General features: G+C 40.3%; 1 protein-coding gene across 3 annotated transcripts; it reads left to right on the top strand.

Annotated features, from left to right (window-relative positions):
* Positions 1–2,719: 2,719 nt before the first annotated feature.
* Positions 2,720–19,970, top strand: LOC138046815 (sodium- and chloride-dependent GABA transporter 1-like). Of its 3 annotated transcripts, none has more exons than XM_068893396.1 (14): positions 2,720–2,856; positions 6,765–6,971; positions 7,509–7,643; positions 8,067–8,286; positions 9,098–9,230; positions 10,113–10,247; positions 10,896–10,999; positions 11,443–11,567; positions 11,949–12,061; positions 13,255–13,386; positions 14,417–14,516; positions 15,422–15,522; positions 16,214–16,399; positions 18,815–19,970. In XM_068893396.1, exons 2-14 carry the CDS (start codon positions 6,767–6,769, stop codon positions 18,911–18,913), a joined length of 1,788 nt encoding a protein of 595 aa, XP_068749497.1. In that variant the 5' UTR covers positions 2,720–2,856; positions 6,765–6,766; the 3' UTR covers positions 18,914–19,970. The 3 variants fall into 3 exon arrangements, with proteins under 3 accessions (XP_068749497.1, XP_068749503.1, XP_068749508.1); XM_068893402.1 differs by lacking the exon at positions 2,720–2,856 and adding an exon at positions 4,172–4,481; XM_068893407.1 differs by lacking the exon at positions 2,720–2,856 and adding an exon at positions 6,550–6,603.
* The last annotated feature ends 687 nt before the right edge of the window (positions 19,971–20,657 follow it).

Here is a 20,657-nt window from a genome sequence, read left to right as displayed (position 1 = left end):
CACTGTGATGGCATGAGCCTATGTGAAATTATAGGTGGCGGAAAGTATCATTTGTTATTGCTGTTATGGGTGTAGAGGATATCGAATTGGGGTCGAACAGATGTGGTGGAAGCCGAAGCAAGTATTTAGTAATTCGAGACGAAAGTCATTTTTTTTTTTGCAATATTTCTTAACTGGATAAACTCTATAACCTCTCTGGAAAATTGTAGAAATACGGAGCAATTATATACCAGCTACGCAAAACCGCTTTGAATTTTGAGGTTCGCATACCATGGGATATCGAAAAAGTCAGTTGTAACGTTTTTTCCGGTTTTGGTTGTCGTCGATGTTTTTTTTTTTTTCGCGCAATTTTCTCTCGCTAATGACCCAATGACGTGCAGACCCCTACGCGGGCAAAACACAATTATTGTTCTTCTTTGTGTGTTACCGCGAAATCGCTTTTTTGCTTGGGCACTTAATTTGCTTTCCTTCGTACAGTGGACCATTAAGAGTCTTTCGTTAAGAACCAGTTCATCACTAAGTTATGAATATTGAAGTTATTTCCGGTTTGCATATCATGAAAAAATAACCCCAAAAAAAGCAAGTTGACACATCAGTAACACCAACCCACTTTGGCCAACACATCACGCCAGCAAGCGCACACTCCATTTCTACCCTTCCACCTTTCTTGCAGTTGTAAAGCCGATGTATTATTACACCTTTTGCTAGAGGATTTTGCAGGGGCGGGCCATCTTAGCCATTTAATCCAATGCGCATGCACCGTGAAATCGACTAGCTGGCCCGTATATCTAGTCCTTCGAGAGCACGAGGCATTTAGCATTGAGGTGAGTCCTTGCTAGAAACCAAAAGAATCACAAGCATCTGTGAATCCGCACAAATCTGTCAGCTTTATGAGAAAGAGATACACTTGTTCGTTTTTTTTAAAAGAAGGGTCAGAGGAAGAGCCTTTTTATTTTTTTCCTTAAATTTTATGCTCACACAACAATCCCTTACCTTTTGGATCCACCCTTCCTCGCACGCTTCAGTGCCGCGTGAAGAACGGCTTTTGCCGCGCTAACCCCTAACCCCAACCCAGCTTAACCACATTTGTTATGTAGAGCTTGGCCGATTTAAAAGCGGTGCCTAAAAACACCGTGGCCTAGTGTGTTTGACTATGCCATGCTGGTGAGGCCTAATAAGGCCACGAACTGCCGCTATCAATGGCTGCCAATGAACCAATGGGAATGGTTGTGCGCATGCGGTGACGTAATGGTCACAATCGAGTTCAGTGTTATGATGAGTTCACTTTTGCTGTTATTACTTTGCAACTAAATGCCCGTTCTTCTTCCCTTTTGTAAAGCGCCTTATTTCCAACAATTTTCCATCTCATGTCCATTCATTTCGATTGCGAAAATGCACAGTTTTTGTAAAGTGTAGTGGGACATATTGGCCACTTGAACCTACATTTTCAATGGCCCTAGCAACATGGTTGCAAAATGTTACATCGGATTGTGTCAGTGTGCATATACAGCTATTTTGATGAAACGGTTTGTCAGAAAAAGTGCACGCGACAATCCTGAAAGGTATTGTGGTGATTTTAAGTGCCACTTGTATTTTCAAAGAAATTTAAACAAGAATCGTAACGGGAGGCCTGTGATATCTGTTCTGCGAGTGGCTGAAAGTATGTTCAAACAGCTAACAGGGTCGTTAGCATCCTGTGTATTGATCATAATCCCCCTATTAAACTTTCGGGATTGTCGCGTGCACTTTAATTCTTGACAAACTTTCTTCGAAATAGCTGTATCCATAGTAAAATGGCAGTTGACGTAATACTAAGTCGAAAATGTATAAAATAGTAGTTACACGTAATGGTTATGAAATTCAAATACTAAGAGTTACGATTAATTACCCTGTATCAGATCAAGCACAGCTGATCCACTACCACCGACAGGATTATATTGTCCACGGTTGCTTGCTTTTCAAAACTCTCAATTTTGTATGGGCCTTTGCACTGCATGCTAGCTACATTGGTAGTTGGGAAGGAGGCTGCTGTCCATGAGATAATTATATAAGGAGGTGAAGTGTCCTCCATTCGATTCTGCAACCTGTTGTATACTAACAAGCATCCAGTTGTTCGAAGGTTGGATATATCGATAGCGCTATCCACTGGAAGAAACCATATATTCACTGGATACTCAATTGGTTTTTGCTAGTGTTTATCCGCTGGATGGTGAGTTTATCAGGTGGATAGCATTATCCACCTTTTCAACAACGGAGACCAGGAGTGTCCTATATAGCTCAGTGGACAGTGGTAAGGTTTTCAGGGCAGATTAAATAGAAACTTGGCTCCCCCCCACCCCCGTCAAAATCAGTGATGGGGAAATGGCCGCGTTTTGGCCTTCACGCGGCTTCATCCTCGATTTAGGGGGAAGGGGGAATTTCCTGTTCCACGTTAATCTGCCCAAGATAGCAATCGGAAGTTCGTAGCTTCCCGGCTGGTCTGCAGAGGAGCTCTCAGCCTTTTTTTCCGAGTATCCTCGAGTTTCCATTGAAAAAATGTCACTGGCTGTAACTTGATGCCTCCTTCCCAAAAGTACGTCCTTTGAAAGCACTTAGCTCCTACTTACAAGGTCTTAAAAAAGCGAAAAAGAAATGAAAAGTCAGTAAATAGCCTTTAGGTCCGCTGGCGCATGGAGGCTGCCAATCGCATTAGCTGGGTAACCTAACTCCTTATTTCCGCCGGAGTAGGAGGTTAACTAATATCACAAAAAATCTCTCATCACGGACGAACTGATCCATTGGTTTAGTCAAAGGTCACGACAACAAGAAGTTTACACAGAGCTGTTCCTTTATTCTTTGCATAGACGAAGCCTAAAGGTAAGAAACGATACGATAATGGCTGGATGACATGCATTTATTTTGTTGTGTACGCCTCAAGAATGATTATCTTGTCTTTCCTGTGATTTTCCATGGCGCAAGTAATCATTTTGCCTCTGCGTTGGTCAACGCAAACGCTTCGTATGATTGCCCTCTTTCCTGGAGAGCAAGTTTTTCTTTGAAAGAAGCCCACGCCATCACGATCTTAGCCTCGGCCTCCATCACATTTAAGCAGTAAAGAAACTGGATCAAATAAATGATTGTCTCCATTGTGTCTGTTGTAAATCATCGAATTGAAAAGAGTAATTGGAGGAGCTAATACACATAACGAGCCAAGTATTAATTTTTTTCTAATTTGCTACCTATCGAGTTTTATTGCTCAAACTGGTTAATGAATTAGCAAGGGGTCATAATTTCAATACAACGAAAAAGTCTCGGTTAACAACAAAGCTCCAGACATGAGCGGATTTTAAGGTCTTACATCGTCTCTTCCTTATTTCGTCAAAAGCTTATGTATCATTTCTTTAGACTTTAAGAATCAGCAAGCGCATGAATGTTCTTAAAAAGGGTTTCCTCGAGGTATGTTAGTCATACAGGCTAACTAAATAACTGCTTTGCTCGATTCTTCACACAAGCAATTTTTTTTTTTGTTAATATTGAATCTTGAAGAAGATATGATAGAATTCCCAGCAATCCGACAATACTATTAACTGCGACGCGAGCCGGATATTCTATTTTTACTGTTTGTTTTCCTAAGCACTCAAATCAATAATCACTGTCTCTTTTTAGATGAAAGTGACATTCTTTTTCAAAAGAAAATTAAGGCCGTCTTTTATGGAAGAGAGCTCATAGAGTATCGCACATTAATGCGAGTTCTCTCGCATTCGATTTTCATTTGTATTGGAAACTCAAGTTTATCGTAAAAATCTTCATGCCTTTCATATATTGCCTGCGTATCAGTTCCTGCAAAAAGCTATAAACAATATTCCGTGGTTTTGCCTCTTTAAAAATGCTGTCGTCTTCTATTCAGGGGTGACTGATTCTTATGTCTTTTGTGAGGGTGGCCGGGGGCATGGGCGGTGCTAGAAGGGATTCACCACCTCTATTGAAACAAAATTCGATGTGGTACGGAGAATCTTGAGCTTTTTTTGAGCAGTTGAATACTCTGAGGTATAGTGCAGACCCTACAAGTCTTACCTCTTGATCTTACAACTGTACGATGGAATGGTTCACAATATTAAATCAGTATAGAGTTGCCACTCAAAACAGCGCTAATGCAATTATTTATATCCTTTACCTTCGGCTGTCTTTAGTCAATTGATGACCCGCATGAAAAAGATTCTAGCAACAGCGTCGTATCACTGGGCCGGGCCGGTATTTTTAGTGTTCTCCTGCGTATGCATTTACCTTCGGTTGTGCCAGAGGCACCAAAAAACCTTGAACAAAGTTTTGATTCGAACGTGCAGAGAAACTGAAATTTTAAAACCCATATCGTGGCTTCTCAGTTTGCGACGTTAAATCGAGAATAGACCCATGACTCTCACAACACGGTCGTGTGTCCATATTACTGCTAGGTTTCATAGCTTTGCGCTTCTTTCCCTGCAGATAAAAAGCGACATTTTGAGGTAAGAAAGGTCAAACATGTTTACTTTTGAGGGGAGATTAATATTGCAGACGAAAAATATTTGAGTTTCGGTGCACTTTAACAGTTCATCACGTTTTTTTTAAAAATCTGCTTCTGTTTTTGTGTTTTTGTTTGTGTTGTCATCTCGTTGTATGTCTACAGTTCATCATGTTATAAATGGGCAGCGAGGAATCGTTCGTTAATTAAGATCTACACTTGAAAGCTTTTTCCTTGACAAGTTTTCCCGTGTAGGAAAAAATGGAAAAATACCATGTATCAGTTTTTCCTCAATAACTTTCCTCGTTCGATTCTAATTTGATCAAGGAAACTTGACAAGACGTTCTTCATCCCTCGGAGTCCTGGGCGGGAGTAAAAGGCGCCGAAAGTTTTTCAAGATCGGGCGAAAGCAAAACTCTTGCGTTTATTTTCCTCCACACCTACTCACTTCACGTGAGTTTCCGAAGATGAAAGCTCCTTGGTGTAAAAGTAATATACACTTGGTCTAGTATCGGCACTAGTAATATTGTCCTAGTAAAGTTTCCGTGTTGAAAATATCCATGTTAGTCTTTGGACGAGAGAAATTATCAAGGAAAAAGTTGTCATATTTTTCTGTTTGCACCTCAAAGGAGAACTTGTAAAAGAAAACTTTCGTCGTCTTTTCCCGCCGCCCTGTCTGACTGCCACCTCGTTTCCAACAATGGGTGTTTCACAGAAGATGTGGACCTCATCTCAAGGGGAGATGTTAACAGTTTGGAACGTTTGCCAAGGGCACTTAAGCTGGTTGAGGAAAACTTGCTTTAGGTGTTATGGACAATTTTTTTGGGGGGTTAGTGGGACTGTCAAAGCAAACTGTTTTGTTTGCCCACGAATTAATGGCTTCCTCTAACAAGCATCAGGAGTTTCGCGTTTCCGGTCGGGTAGCAATGCATCATGGGATACAAAGTGAGCGGCCAATTAAGTAAAAAAGGGAAAATGAAGAGATCTTCGTACTGGTGTTTGAAACAAAAAGGAGAGAAAAGGTGGTAGAAGGGAGAATATGTCTACATTCACGTCGATAAATGGAAAAGTCAGAGAGTTTGGGAAGAGGGAGAGCTTCAAATCAACTCTTGAGGCATTTTAGTTGCTATTTTGTTTTTGCCGTTGTTTTTCATATCAAAAGAAAACGTTAAATAATCTGTGCTTATACTGGGCCATCTTACAACTCACGTCTATGTCCTATGTCCTAGTTACATCTGTGATCTGCTTTTAGTGTATAAGCCCACACGGAATAAACGATTGTTGGATAGGAACCTCTTTTAGTCGAGGCTCAAATGTCGCGGTGATCGTGCTTTCTCGGTCTGTGCTCCTTGAGTCTGGAACACCCTTCCAAAGAATATTAAACGTAGTTCTAATCTTGTTACTTTCAAGCGTAGTTTAAGAGCCTAGCTTTTAAAGCGTCATTTTATTGAATAATTAACAATTATTCCATGAGCGCGCGCGGATATGAGATGGTAAATAGCCAACGATGCGCGTAACGCCGAGTTGGCTATAACCATTCTCATATCCAACAAGCGCGAATGGGATAATTGTTTTATTAAATTCCTTAAACTCTCAAAATTTGAAAGTACGAAATACGCCGGAGCGAAAAAAGCGAGAGCATCCGAGCGAAAAGAAAAAAAATTGATGAAGATGCGATGTTGTGTAATACCTTGTGGTCAGACAGACGTAGGCTCATTACAAAAACATTTCTTGCCTTTTCACGTAGTACTTTTGAAAGTCGGAATTGATCCAAACTTTCCACATTTTTTTTTCTTTTTTGGCTTTATTCAAAGAGAAATTTCGCTTTCCGGCAAAAAAAAATAAATTTATTCTTGTTATACCTTGATTTATCCTCGTTTTAATTTTTTACCTTATTTACCTTTTACTTTGAAGCGCCTTAGACTGAGCTTTTGGATAGGGCGCTATAGAAATTGTCCTATAATTATCATTTTTAAGTCTCTCACGTGCACATAGATCGTGCCAATCTGTTTTACATCTTCGACCACTTTAACCTTTCGGCTAGTATTGCTCAAGTTCGTTGATATCTCGGTCAGCCTATATCTTTAGCAAGCTTTCATTCCGATCAGAGAAAGTCTTTTTCAAAGGTACGCACGAGTTGATTACGCGAATCGTAAATGTGCATTGGAGCCGAATATATAGGGAAGGTAATGAAGAGGCCATTCTCCTATAAGGCCAAGACCTGGGACACCCTTTCGATTTAATTTTATACCAAACGAAACCTTAGCGCGGCTTGTTCTTTTCCTAGACATGCATTCTCGCGAAGATGCGGCATCAGTCACGTTCACTTTGGAAAGGCTACCTGAACATCATCAGGCAAAACCTGTCTTCGTTGTTCAACCAGGCCGAGATCGTTGGAGCAGGAAGATCGAGTTTCTCTTGTCTTCCATCGGATTTTGTGTCGGTTATGGAAACATCTGGAGATTTCCTTACGTCTGTTTTAAAAACGGAGGAGGTGAGCCATTGGCAGATTCTAGGGAACGTAACCGGGGAACTGAATGTTTTATAAACGAAAAGATTTTCTCTCTGAGAGTCGTTTGTGTGTGAATCTAGCCTAAGTGCATCATTCATCTAACTACTTAAGAACGAGAAGAAACGCAATAATCAAAATTAAAAGGTTACATTTAAGTTAAATCTTTTTCATTCAATGAAATGTTTAATTTCTTTTCAAACTGAGGCACTCATTCAGCGGAGGGGACTTTGTTGCAAAGAACATATCCCTTGTATTGTTAGCTCCCTTTAGCAGATTCAATCGTTGGTCTGGGAGCATGACAATTTTATTGTGGAATTCTTAGATGCCAGAAGTAGGAGTCTGAAGGGCTGTGATGCCAAGATAACATCTCTTGTAAAAAAATTGTAAATACCAGCTGCAATCGATCAATCAATCGATCGATCAATCAAATCAATCAATCAATCAATCAATCAATCAGCTAAAGCTAATCGTTTAAATTGACTACGTCAATTGTGTTAATTTGCACGTACTCATTTTTAGGTGCATTCTTGATCCCCTATTTTTTGTTTTTGGTGATATGCGGGATACCGATTTTATTCCTTGAACAATGCGTTGGACAGCTAACACAGTCAGAGCCTGTGCATGCGTGGAACAAGCTTTGTCCGCTCCTTAGAGGTAAGGCTTTCGTTACAGCTTGATTAGTTCAATCTGATTACTTTTAACGAAAGAAAAATGACAAAGCTTTGAGACACAAATGCGGCATTGTGTACCACTCTTTTCTGCAATTGGAATTAGCAGTGCCACCTTCAAAGAATGGGTAGTTGTCCACTGAATCCATAATGAATTGGAATTTGGATATGTTTCTTTTCTTTTTTTTTTTTTTAAGAGAAGGAAAACTCTCTTGAACCAGGGCAGAAATCAAAACTGAATTGAAGACGGGTCACCTAGCAAAACGACGACGGAAAGAGAGTGCGCCCATCGCAATGCCAACCCATCAGGATTAGCACAACATTCATTTTATGATTCATTAAGATTCATACAACCTTCTCATCTGTCACTTGTACTGTACCTGGTAAGATTTTAAATGTGTCTTTTTAGGAATCGGTTTTGCCAGCATTGCAGTCTCATTTCTGGTGTCAATCTACTACAACGTGATCATTTCGTGGTCCATGTTCTATTTCTTTCAAGCTTTTAACGAGAATATTCCTTGGGTTGGTTGTCTTCATCCATGGAACACACCGAACTGTTACGTACGCAATGCTTCAAACATTAACTCCTCTGGTGACTCTGGCGTGTCCTCAAGCAGGGAATTCCTTGTGTAAGTTGTATGTACATATCAGGAACCCATGACCCGGATCCTACAACTCTACTGTGTTCGTGTAACGGCGTTTTTAAAGACCGATTTATTTTTAGATTGAATTTCCCGCGAATGAGACTCTCACAGGAGCCCGATGACCAATTACAAGAAATTAATATATACATGAACTTTTGGATCAGTGCGCGTTTAACGTCAAAAGGATGTTACTCTCTTGAGCAAATGTGTACCCTCAAAGTTTTGTATCTCTTGGCAATTATGTAGATGTAAAAACTAAAACCCTCATCAAAATCTTTTACACCACAACTCGAAATGTCATAGAGCTGATAGTCATTGGACAGAGTACTGTCCAACGTGCTGCATACCCCGCTCACAAAGAATTCTAGTTATGTGTCAAACCAAACGCACAAAGCAAAATAGAAACTATTATTATTATCATTACTATTATTGTTATTAATATTATTATTATTATTATTATTATTATTATTATTTTTATTATTATTATTATTATTATTTAGAATTGTTAATGTTATGAGAGCTTTTTCTATCTTTGCAAAACACCCGAATTATGTCGTTAAGTGGATCAACTGTCTTACAAGACGTTATCACGTCATCACCCTTCAGAATCTAATAAGAAATTTAATTTATTTTCTTTGAATGTCGGGGACACTAATTCTATGGGAGAAAATCCATTTATAAGTTCGCTGTTAAACTTTCAGCGTGATTTTTTTTTTCACTTTACTAGTATTTTGCCCGCTTTGTCTCTTAGATGATTGACAATTTCTTACACCTATATGTACTTTTAATTTATCAGAGAGGAGGTTTTGAAGATTTCCAGCGGGATAGGAGAACCAGGTCCTCTGAACGTACCGATCACCATCAGCTTGCTGGTGGCCTGGGTGTTAGTGTATTTTTGCGTATGGAAAGGAGTGCGAACGATAGGAAAGGTGATCATGTGACTGATCTTATTGAGATAGTAAATGTATACGAAGGATGTGTTCCTTCGGAATGGTCTCGAAAGCTTAGTGTTGAAAGGGAACGCGGATCTATCTCCGTGTGTAGGGGTGAGATTACTGAAGCAAGCTAATAATACATACCCAGCGCCCCGGCGTTCGCGAACGGCAGTGCACAACCTCTATTTATTTGAGTAAGGGGGTTATCACAGAGCGAGTTATTTTCAGACGTTCTCGGCCAATCATTAAGCCTTACATAATGAAATATTACCCGTAGAGATTAGGGAACTTAACGAGACATTTTCGAGCCACGGACAGAAACCGGAAGTGAACGTTTCGCATGCCAGGGCAGCAGCCAATTTTTTGTCGCCACCCAAAATAAGCCCTTCGAAGTTTATACATTTACGAATATGATGGATTGTCACCCTACCTGATTAACCCGGGTCAGTAGGGCGAGGCAAGTTATGAACACCTCGCCCTGCTCATGAAGTTCAGTAAGAGATACAATACATACTTAATTGACCGCTCCCCATAGGGGCTTTTCAGGGCCAACGAAACACAATTAACGAAGCGACGGAACACAACAACAACAACTGTTAAGAATCCCAACTGACCGGAGGCAAACCAGTTGGCTGTTTACAAGTGAAGCTGGGAGGTTGAACCAGGGACTACCAGGATCAAATTCAACGAGTGGTCAGAGCGGGTCTTGAAACCGGGATATCCGGATCTCAAGGCAAGCGACCTTATCACTGGGCCACACTGCCTCCTGAAGAGATCAGAAAAATGAATGTTTGATATTATCCTGATAATTATTTCATTTCGGTCACAAGTGATACTGACAAAATTTGACGATTTTGCAATTCTTACCCTTGATAGGTTGCGTACGTGACAACAACAGCGCCGTACGTGGTCTTGATAATACTTTTCTTCAGAGGAGTCACTTTACCCGGAGCAAAAGATGGACTTCTTTTCTATCTCGTGCCTTCCTGGGAACGACTAGGAGATCCGCAGGTATTATCGTCCAACTAGGTACACTCTATCCTCACGGAATCATTGAACGCCTCTTATTACATTAATATATTCACAAATTCATGTTACCATATTTCCACCAATGGCTAACCTCCACACCCTCATAAAAACCAACGACACCCACAATTCCTCTATTCGCTCTGACGAAGGGCTAACGCTCGAAATGTCAGCTTTCCAAATCGTTCACGGGTGTAATTCGACTTTTATCAACACGTTTGATAAAACCAAACCTTTTCTGTTTCACTCTCCCACCGACGCAGCACCACAGTTTCTTTAGAAACTAGAAGTGTGTTATATTTGATGCCATGATATGAATAAGAGCTTATTATTGGCTAATAGAGGGGATCAAAAACGGCATTTTAACCAGCTAACTTCTTTGGCTAGCACGGCTTAGCTCTTGAGATTACAGTAAAATCAATGGTAACTTTCTCGAGCTCGTCGACTCGCGCTCGTTTTCCCGCCTTAAGCGCCGGCTGCATGCTCTTTTGTGTAATGATTGGCCAATTTAATTGTCCTGTCATTCAGCTGCTATTGGTCAAAAAAGGTGACCTGTTTTTTCAGTCTCAGGCACTCAAATAAAAATTTATCCATTCATTATTCGAGGATTTTTTTTCTTTTTCTCGTTTTTAGGTATGGATTGACGCAGCAGCTCAGGTCTTGCTCTCTTTAGCGATGGGGATGGGTGTCAACCTTACGTTTGCCAGTTACAACAACAAGCAAAACGACATAATGAAGTGAGAGTTAACTTGAAGCTTTTATGAAAAATAAAATTCTAGAGAGCAAAAATATAGAGGGTTTCAGATGAAGCCCAGAACTGAGAAAGAGAAAACTGAGTAGAAATAACGTCTGTGGACGAGCTCAGGTTTACAGAAAAGGAACATAAGAAAACTGGGCAAAACCATGAGCTTTGTTCCTCCTGCGTTGAATTATAGCCTCGGAAATTTCTCTGCCGTTGCGTGTGAAAGAACAACATCAAGTCATCATATAGAGCCCGGAATGCGCAGAGAGCCGGCATGCTCAGAAAACCCTTTTGCGGCAGACACTCAGCCGTACTCTGCACGGTTAAATAACTCGTTTATGGTATGTAAATCGATTCGATTTCGGGGATGGCTTTTAACAGAAGACAATTTTCAAGATCTTGCCAACTTAGCAATATTGTAATGCTTGTATATTATAGGGACGCTTTTGTAATCTCTATCGCAAACAGTGCGACGAGTGTGTTTGTTGGATTTGCTATTTTCTCGATCCTGGGGTTTGTTGCCGGGCAGCAGGGAAAAGGCATCGAGGACATTGCATCTCAAGGTATGTAAATTTTGATCAATAAGGATGTTAACAAAACATAGGACAAGAAGTTCTCACCTGAGTTCAAAAATGTGGGTCCGAAAAAAACAATTTTTATAACTTCATACGGCCGGGAGGGGGGCAGAGTCGGGACGTTTCTTCTTGCTGCTTCTGAGGCTGGCAATGGATTAGACGCCGACAATAAATACTCTTGAGCCAGTAAACGACACAAAAAATGCTATTCGCAATTTTTATTGTGTCGGGAATTAATAGGGGGAGGTAGCTTTCTCCCAATTTCAGTCATTAGTGAATAGAAAATGTTTAACAGGTAGATTCAGGGTTTCAACGAGATCACCTGACCTTCGGTCAAGTTTTCAAGCAATTACTTTTTTGTTTTCGAAGGTCCTGGATTCGTATTCATTGCCTTCCCGGCAGCCTTGGCGCAGCTACCTATACCTCATCTGTGGTCGGTGTTGTTTTTCGTCATGTTGATCACGTTAGGGCTCGACAGTCAGGTAAATAAATAAACTTAAGGCCTGGGCACAGGGGCACCCAACGAGAATATAGTTCAAAATCACTTAAACATAGCATCGTTGAACGTATTTTAGTATTTAAACGGTAGATATAGGCATATTTTTATCCTCTAAAAATTTTTCATCTGTTCGGATTCCCTAGCTGAAAGTCTAGTGATCCGAAAATAATAGGGATCAAAACTTACCTTTTCGAAATTTTCAGCCAGAAAAATGGCTCCCGAAAATTCTAGGTGACCTTTTTAGGGTAAAGATCCATTACAAAAGGGCAATTATACCGTGTTTTAGATGTTCGAAAATCCTAGGACAGGCAGGCAAGCAAGGAATTTTACAACAAATGTTCCGAAAATTCTAGATCTCAAATCGTCTTCCGAACAGATATTTTCCGAAAATTGACGTTGGGTATCCCTGTGGGCAAACAACGTCAACATTTGCTTCAACATCCGTACGATTTTGTTTTTGCCTCCTTCTCCTCCCGCGTTTATACTTTGCTTCTACAACCATTCAACATTTCTTTTGTTTTCGCAAATGTTAAATGAAGTTGAAGCAGTTTACCCCTCCCTTCCGTCAACATGTTTGTGCACGTATCCATAGTAACAAGCGCGGCTGCAGCCTGGGACTGAATACAAGGCCTTTCGTGATTTTGTTGAATCAAATGTTGTGATGTGCACGTTTCCCAAGTTTACCCACTCCATATGTCAACATCGTTCAACATCATTCAACAAAATCAAATGGATGTTAAAACAAATTTTGAAGCAGTTTGCAGGGGCCTTTGGTTGTCTGAAATGGTTTAGCTAGTGCTGGAAAGGGTTAATGAAGTTTTGACAAGTGCCCCTGTCCCCAGGGGCGTTCAATTCCCATACTACAACACAGCTTAGTTTCAGAGACCGGGCCAAGCAACGAAAATACCTTTCGAAACCACAACGATAACAATGAACTATGTGCTACATTGTACTAACTTACAATTAGCTGGAATGTTCTATTTTAGCAGAAAATCAGTCTAAAATTAGTTACGCGTAAGAAAACTCTCCTGGTATTTGTGAGGGGCCCATGGAAAACTTCTAAAAGAAGTCGTACTAATAAGACGTCCCTATTCTGAGGATTTTCATTACTAACAGTGTTAGGGTGCATTTCCTACTGCTTATGGAAATTATAGTATTTTTAATTTTGTTTTTCAGTTTGGTAAGGTTGAAATGCTTGCAGCATGTGTAATCGAACAATTTCCACGCTTCTTGAGCCGCTTCAGGGAGATGGTTGTGCTGCTTATTTGTGCCATACTTTTCGCGCTTGGTCTTTCCTGTGTGACTCATGTAAGTGAAGTGCTTGTCTTGGTTATAATGGCCGTTTTTTACACTAGAGACGGATTACCCGTCTACATAATCCGTCTTCAGTGATGTGAAAATGGGACGGTGTTCAATTAGGATAATCCGTTGATTATCCGTCTGTTTAAACGGATTTTGAAAACGTAGTAACTGTCTAAGACGAATAATTCGCCTTGAATTCACATCAGACGGATGAACTTGTCTCTCTCTTTTTTTTTTTTTTTTTGCCGGAAAAGCCTTGAACTAGAAAGAATGCAATTTTCTTTGGGAAGTGAAACGTGGCGCCCAAAGCTGTTCAAGCCAAACGCCAGAAGGAATCGAAAGATAAACTTTTCGAGTTTTCTTTTCCTTGACATGAAGTAAACGATGGCCGCCAGTTTTAATGAATCGGTAGCCGCGCCTGAGCTTCAAAGGCACGCTCTATCTGTCTGATGTGAATCAGGGACGAGGCAAATTTAAACTGTGTATCCGTCTCGAATTCACACTTAGATAGGAAATGTATCAGACGGGCTATCCGTCTAAACGGTTTTAGGGTAGAAATAGAGAATGGTCGTTCTTATACTAGAGAAGCGTAACCTGTCCAGAAGAATTATGCGTCTCTCATGTTATTCGTCTAGAGTAAAGATGGGGAAACTATACAAGACGCATAATTTGTCTGGGACGAACCTAATTGGGCAAACATTTCTTTCTGCGTCTGTTAACTATCCAGTTTAGAGCGTTTTCAAAGACGCCTTAGAAAGTTTTTCAGTTATCTTCAAAAATGCCAAAGGGCAGCAGATTTGTACTAGTAAAGCATTGTAGGTTTACATGTAGATGTTGCGGATCAAATCCGGTCTCAGGTTAGGTTAATAGGTTAATTTCATTGTGAACCTCGTAGGATGAATATGCACTTTACTTAGTTTAAATCAGCTATCTCTTCCCGTCGTCAACTTTGCTTAGCTTCCTAGTAAGTCTATGTTGTGATAAACTGGGACCAACTGAGGCATTTCATCTAAGGTCTGTGTTTCTCTTTTCTCAGGGTGGTGTTTACGTCATTAGGTTGCTTGAGTTTTTCTCAGCTGGTGTGTCCCTCTTTTTCATCGTACTTTTAGAGCTGATCGTTGTTGGGTGGATTTACGGTAAGTTAAGCTTTGCTTCTGTTCAGAAGTCCACGAGGAGGAGCTGCCTCTCCCGTACAAGCCCTTCTGCTCAAACTGTTTACAATGGCCAATCAGAATAAAGTTATTGTCAAAAGAAGACAAAAATGGCAAAAACAATGTATACAAATAAGCCATTTCCGAGTTCATGTCTGCCTGCTCTTCAAAGCGAGTTTAAGTGCGAAGTTTTTCTTATGAAAATTAGTTTTCATTCATATGTAAAGTGAAACTAATTACCATCACAAAAACTTTGCACTTAGACTTGCTTTGAAGAGGAGGCAGACATGAACTCGGAAATGGCCTATTGTGAAAATTGGTGTAAATGTCAATCTCCTGCTAAAGGGTTCGTTCTAAAAATACAAAGATACGCGCAAAGGTTGACTCATGGATATAGTGCATAGGTAGCCGCTCCTAGTCATGGGCTCCTGGTCTGTTTTATTTGTGTTCAATTCCCGCGGTGAAGAGGTGTGCATTTAATTAACGCGATGACTCGCTCATACCCGAAAAAAAAAGTTTGGTTTCTGTTCCATCGCGCAGGGGGGACATGAGCCCAAGAGAGGTGTTATTATCGATCAAGACTAGGGAACATTCAGAAAAATTGAGATTCAACGTGACATCTTCTGCGATCAATAGTTATGTGTCGTTCTTCTAAGATTACCTGAGTTTGTTATTTACGAAGCGTTGCTGGTTAAATAGACAAATCAAGATGGCGGTACGAAGGGGATTTGAACTTGGAGCATCTACAAATCCACTTATCCACACTATATGCCTGGGGGGGACTCAAAAGGGAAAGATGAGAATGGAGATGTCATTAAGCCCCGAAATGGTGTTATTTTTTCCCTCTGATTGAAGCAGTCCTTTGGTAACATATATTTCACCTGTTTTAGGAGCTGACAGGTTTTCCTGTGACGTGGAAGAAATGATAGGTCGCCCGATCTCCAGATGGTGGTCCATCTTCTGGAAGTTTATCTCGCCGCTGTCAGTACTGGTTGGTGCAAAAGAAACTTGGTTTCAATGAGTGTTTAGTATCTGACGAGAGAACCAGGGCTGATGCAAATGAAAACAAAAATAAACAAACAAACACGCAACAACAAAAACAAACTCTCTAGCTTCGAGCACCAAAGTCGCACTCCATGAAGGAGTTTTCCAGGAATGCTTGCCCGAAAATACCAACCTCCATGGACTTTCCAACAGGATACTACTAATTTCCGAAGAGCGATTCTGATTAAAACATTTCAGTGTTCGCCCTTGAATAGAATAGACTCCATTCTGTTGCTAAGGAATAAGGGAGTACCTCGACGGAGCTGTTGAGCCACTTTGTAGCATGTTGCTGCAGATTACTAAAGGAATATTGGTTTTTCTCAATCCCCAGGGTTCATTCCCCCTCCCCCAGCCCCTTTCCCTATTGTACGTGCTGAAAACTTTGATGGAGAAGGGATACAATAATTGCAGGCTGAATAAGTGAGGAAAAGGCTGGACAACGATGTTAACAAGTTTAACGAGATTGTGCCAAGTGTTTGTCGCGTAGTGTACTTACACCACTTTAAACTTAGAGGACCCTACGGTTGAGATAAGTCTAAAGTAATACCAGAGGTAGAAATATTACATAAGGTTTTCTCGTTTTTTATTTTATTATTTTTTTTATTGACTAGGAATTGGTTTATGTTTTAATTTTCCAGGGTGTTCTTGTGTTCAGTTTGTACAATTATACTGGAATCAAGTACGAAGATTACACTTATCCCCTGTGGGCGGAGATCGTGGGATGGCTCATCACAGCTGCGTCCATTCTCTTAGTTCCACTCCTAATCCTTAAAACTGTTGTAGACATTTGTTATCGGGGACAAGGCGGCGGAGAGATTGCGCAGGTAAACCATGAAAACCCCTAAATTCGCTTTGAGCAGGGTTTGGAATTCACCTTAAATTTATTTTTTTTATGGAAGAATTGACACTGTAGATCAGATAACAGGGAGCGTAAGTAAAATCAACTTACCCGGTTGTTGTTCGAGATTTTCTGTGTTTACAAAGAAAGCCACAAAATTCTCGAACAAAAAGTCACTTTTCAACGAGACACTCTCAATCGCTAAATCAATGAACGCTTTCATTCAATCCTTGGCCTGCACCTGACGTCATACGGCCATGTTGGTGAACTGAACAATAGCGAAAAATGGCCGTCTAATCACGGGAGTGCAAGCCAAGAATTAATTATTCGTTTGTTCATTTCTCCATGTACCCTTCTGGACAGGAAACCTCGGCACGGATCTCCCTGTGTCATCCAGAACTTTGGACGAATAATTTAACTCTTAACTAGTTTAAAACCAGCTATAACAAGTTTGAATTTTAACGTCGGCCCTAAGGCGTCTACGCAAATTTCCCTTTCGTAAACGGTCGTTGCCATTTGAAACAGTCGTTGCCATTTCTCAGAACGGTCGTTGCCATTTGAAACGGTCGATGCCATTTGTAACGGTCGCCTACACACTTCACTTCAAAGAAAATTAAAAGAAGCAAACTAAGAAAAAATATTAACAAAAATTAAGACTCGAACTCGGGTTCGGGGTCTTAGCCCTCACCCTAAACAGAACCCTAACCCGAACCCTAACTCATATGACCAGCGAGACACAACTCCCAGTAACAGCAACCTTTTGAGTTCTTAGACCTAATGAGTGTAATTCAGAGCTAAAAAATGGCATCGACCGTTTCAAATGGCAACGACAGTTCTGAGAAATAGCAACGACCGTTTCAAATGGCAACGACGCGTCTACTGCTTGCTGTATTGACGTCGTGTCGCGCATGCGTGACAGGGGATCCGTACCGGCAGAGGTTCCTTTCCTTCTCGATGGCTAGAGGGAAATCAACGAAACCTCTGCCAAGCAGGGTCGTCACCATGTTTCCACAAATCGCAAAAATCCTTTATTTGCAATATAAACCACTAACGGACCACCATAGCTTAGCTTAATATTCGCTCTGACGTAGAGCTAACGCTCGAAACGTCAGCCTACAAATCTTTCATACGGGTGGTTAATTTGCTTTTGTCAACTCGTTTGATAAAACTGAGTTTCCACGCTCACTTTATTGGCCTCAGACTAAGACTAAGAGGTTCACCTATGTGCTTAGGGCAGTTTTCAAATGACTTCAAGTGATTAGAAACTATGATCTTCGCAGTTATGAACGCAATTTTAGCAGGAGACCGTTACCAGGAGCATCCATCTTCCATATTAACCCTCTGAGTCAACCCTTTCCCCGTATCTTTTTTTCAGAAGCACCTCCAAGAGGGGAGGGGGGGGGGGGGGTAGGGCTTTAGGGGAGTTTTCACAGTAGCCAATCATTCATAAGAGACCTATGGTCAGCCATTTATTACGTCACATACGTCAAAATATAGTAGTTCTAAAAATAGAAAGATACGGTAAAGGGTTGACTCAAGGGTACAATACGTATGGAAGCTCGGGAAAATGGGCACCTGGTTTTTGAACCCGTGACTTCGCGATCCTGGTGTGAAGCCACTGAGAGTTAAAACTGGCCATTTGATAAAACCGAACATTAATATGTGATTAAAATTGCGTTGATGACTGCGAGAATCATAACATCACTTGATTTCATATTCGCGGTTCAATGTATGAATAGACCTTTTTGCAGATACGGCGGCCATTTTGATTTCTATTGTTTCGGAAGACATTATGGGATGCTCAGGGGGCAAATTAGTATGTATTTGCCCCCTGGGCATCACATAATAGCTATTTGAAACAATAGAAATCAAAATGGCCGCCGTATCTGCAAAAAGGTCTATTCGTATATCATTTAATTTCGTTCGTTGTTTCAAATGACTGTCGAAATTAATTACGAGATTGCAATTGCCAAGTTTGGTGATTGGTTCAAAAATCTCTCGCCAATTTATTAACCAATGAAAAGGAAACCCATAACCAATTTTTCCCGCGCTTTAAGCAAGTTAAATGGAATTGCGCGCTATTAATTCAGATTGGTTCACTGCACTGTTTGCATCTACTGTTATTGGTCGAAGTGATTACCTTGGTATTTCTTTTATGACATTCAATTGAAAACCGATCTATTGTAGAAGAGTCCGGCTCTCCTTAAACTAAGTCACTTGGTTTTATTTGATTGACGTCCTTCTAAGAGAAATAGGTTGGCGTTGGATCTTTGATTAGTGTCCGTGTGTTTGCACCTTAAAATTAACTTTTTTTTTTAAGGAGACTGTGCGTAAGAATGCGCATGACAGTTGAAAGAACGCGTCATTAACCCAGTTTTTTGTACTTTTAATCTCCTTTCAGAATCTCCATGAAGCCATATTTGTGCCAGACGAAATTCGCGCATCGAACTTAAAGCATACTGAAGCGGGTTCACTCTCCCCTGTGTATTTAAGCGCCTAACTACTTGGTGGACAAAAAGGAAAAAATCATTTTACGCCTTTTCTGCGCAAATAGCGTTTGCGTGAAAAATGCTGATCCACGCCATGTGCACTGAGTATACTGAGTGCTTTCATTAATAACACAGAATTGATGGCAAATACAGCCTGGGTTCGCCGTGACCCAAATCTCGTGACTTCAACGAAAAGCAAACAGGAAGACTTTTCTTCACAGATACCTGTCCTGTACATGCAAATTACAGTATCCTTGCCTGTTGTAAGGGTTGCATTCACCACGTTATGACTAACACCTGTTCTTGACGAAAAATTTTTTTTTAAACTTTAAGTTTAATTAAATTCCTCCAATCCATAAAGCCATACATATAACTTACAAACTGTATAGGGTAATATCAGAAACATAGTTACCAAAAACGTATCTATGAATTTACACGGAGAGGACAGGGGTACATCTAGTAATCTAATACTGTGTCCCTTAAAGTTTCTATCTTCTATCACCTCAACACAATTTTCCTCTTTATTTATTCTCCGAAATCGTTCCAAATACATCGTTTTGTTTTAGAGTCTTTGATTGAAATTTCGCTATTGTTATTGCGTTCGAAAAACGGGAAAAGTGGTCATACTTTGATCCATAACCGAGCAATGAAGGGGAATGGGTTCGATACCGGGTTAACGTCACAGACTACCACTGCTTTGCATTGAGATAGTTCTAAACGTCACCTTGGTATCGAACCTATTCCCCTTCATTGCTCGGTTATTGATGACCACTTTTCCCGTCTCTTAAAGCCAATTACAAAGTGAAATTTCAATCAAAAGGTCCTATAAACAACACGATGTAATTGGGACGATTTCGGAGAATAAATAATGTGGAAAAGTGTATTGAGGTGATAGGCTCTTTAACTCCGTAATTTATTCAATCATCATGCAAGTACTAAATAATCTAAACAATGTACTAAAAGAACAAAATAGAAATAAGGAAATAGATAAAAAAAAAAAGAAGAGGAAATGGAGAAAAGAGCAGTAAAAATCAAGACTGGAAATAATTAAAGATGACAGGATATGGAGCAAATGCATATAATAATAATTAATTCTAAGCAGCATTCTTTATTTTCGAATTCCCCATAATACACTTTGTTTGCCCCCCAAATTTTGCATAAACTATTGTTTTCAAATGCTCTTGGGGACACTGCATATTCCAAAGAGCATTTGAAACCAATGGTTTATGCAAAATTTGGGGGGCAAACAAAGTGTATTATGGGGAATTCGAAAATAGAGAATAGTGATACTAAAGTGCCGTAATCCTCGAAACGCGTAGGCTCCACGCTGAAGTCAGATTTTGAATCCTGAAAACGATGGTAGCAGTCGTTCCAGTATGGTACAGCTTTTGATTGAAACCAATTTGGCTGCTTATCAGTGAGTATAATCGTTTAAGAGTCATTTTAAACGATGCCTACTTCCTGAAACGGCGACAAATCAGGAAGACATTGGGAAACTAAAAAGTCAACATCCAAATGTGTTATTCAATAACGTCTCACGATTCACAATGGTGTCGCAAATCAGGACTTTTCGACCGCCATACTGCTCCTCATCACTTAACGGTGAAAAACCAAATTAACGTGAGCACCTCAATAAAAAATACAACCGAACCAAAGATTTATAAATGAAGATCATTTCACATAGCTCATGAAATTGTATGTGTCTTTTGAACTATAAAGTACACTTTAGGCCAAAATGCTCATTCAATAGCCCTT

This window comes from Montipora capricornis, chromosome 1 (assembly GCF_036669925.1).
Source record: "Montipora capricornis isolate CH-2021 chromosome 1, ASM3666992v2, whole genome shotgun sequence".
Classification (NCBI taxonomy): domain Eukaryota; kingdom Metazoa; phylum Cnidaria; class Anthozoa; order Scleractinia; family Acroporidae; genus Montipora; species Montipora capricornis.
Note: the sequence above shows the minus strand (reverse complement) of the source record. Positions and strands in the feature narration are given on the sequence as shown.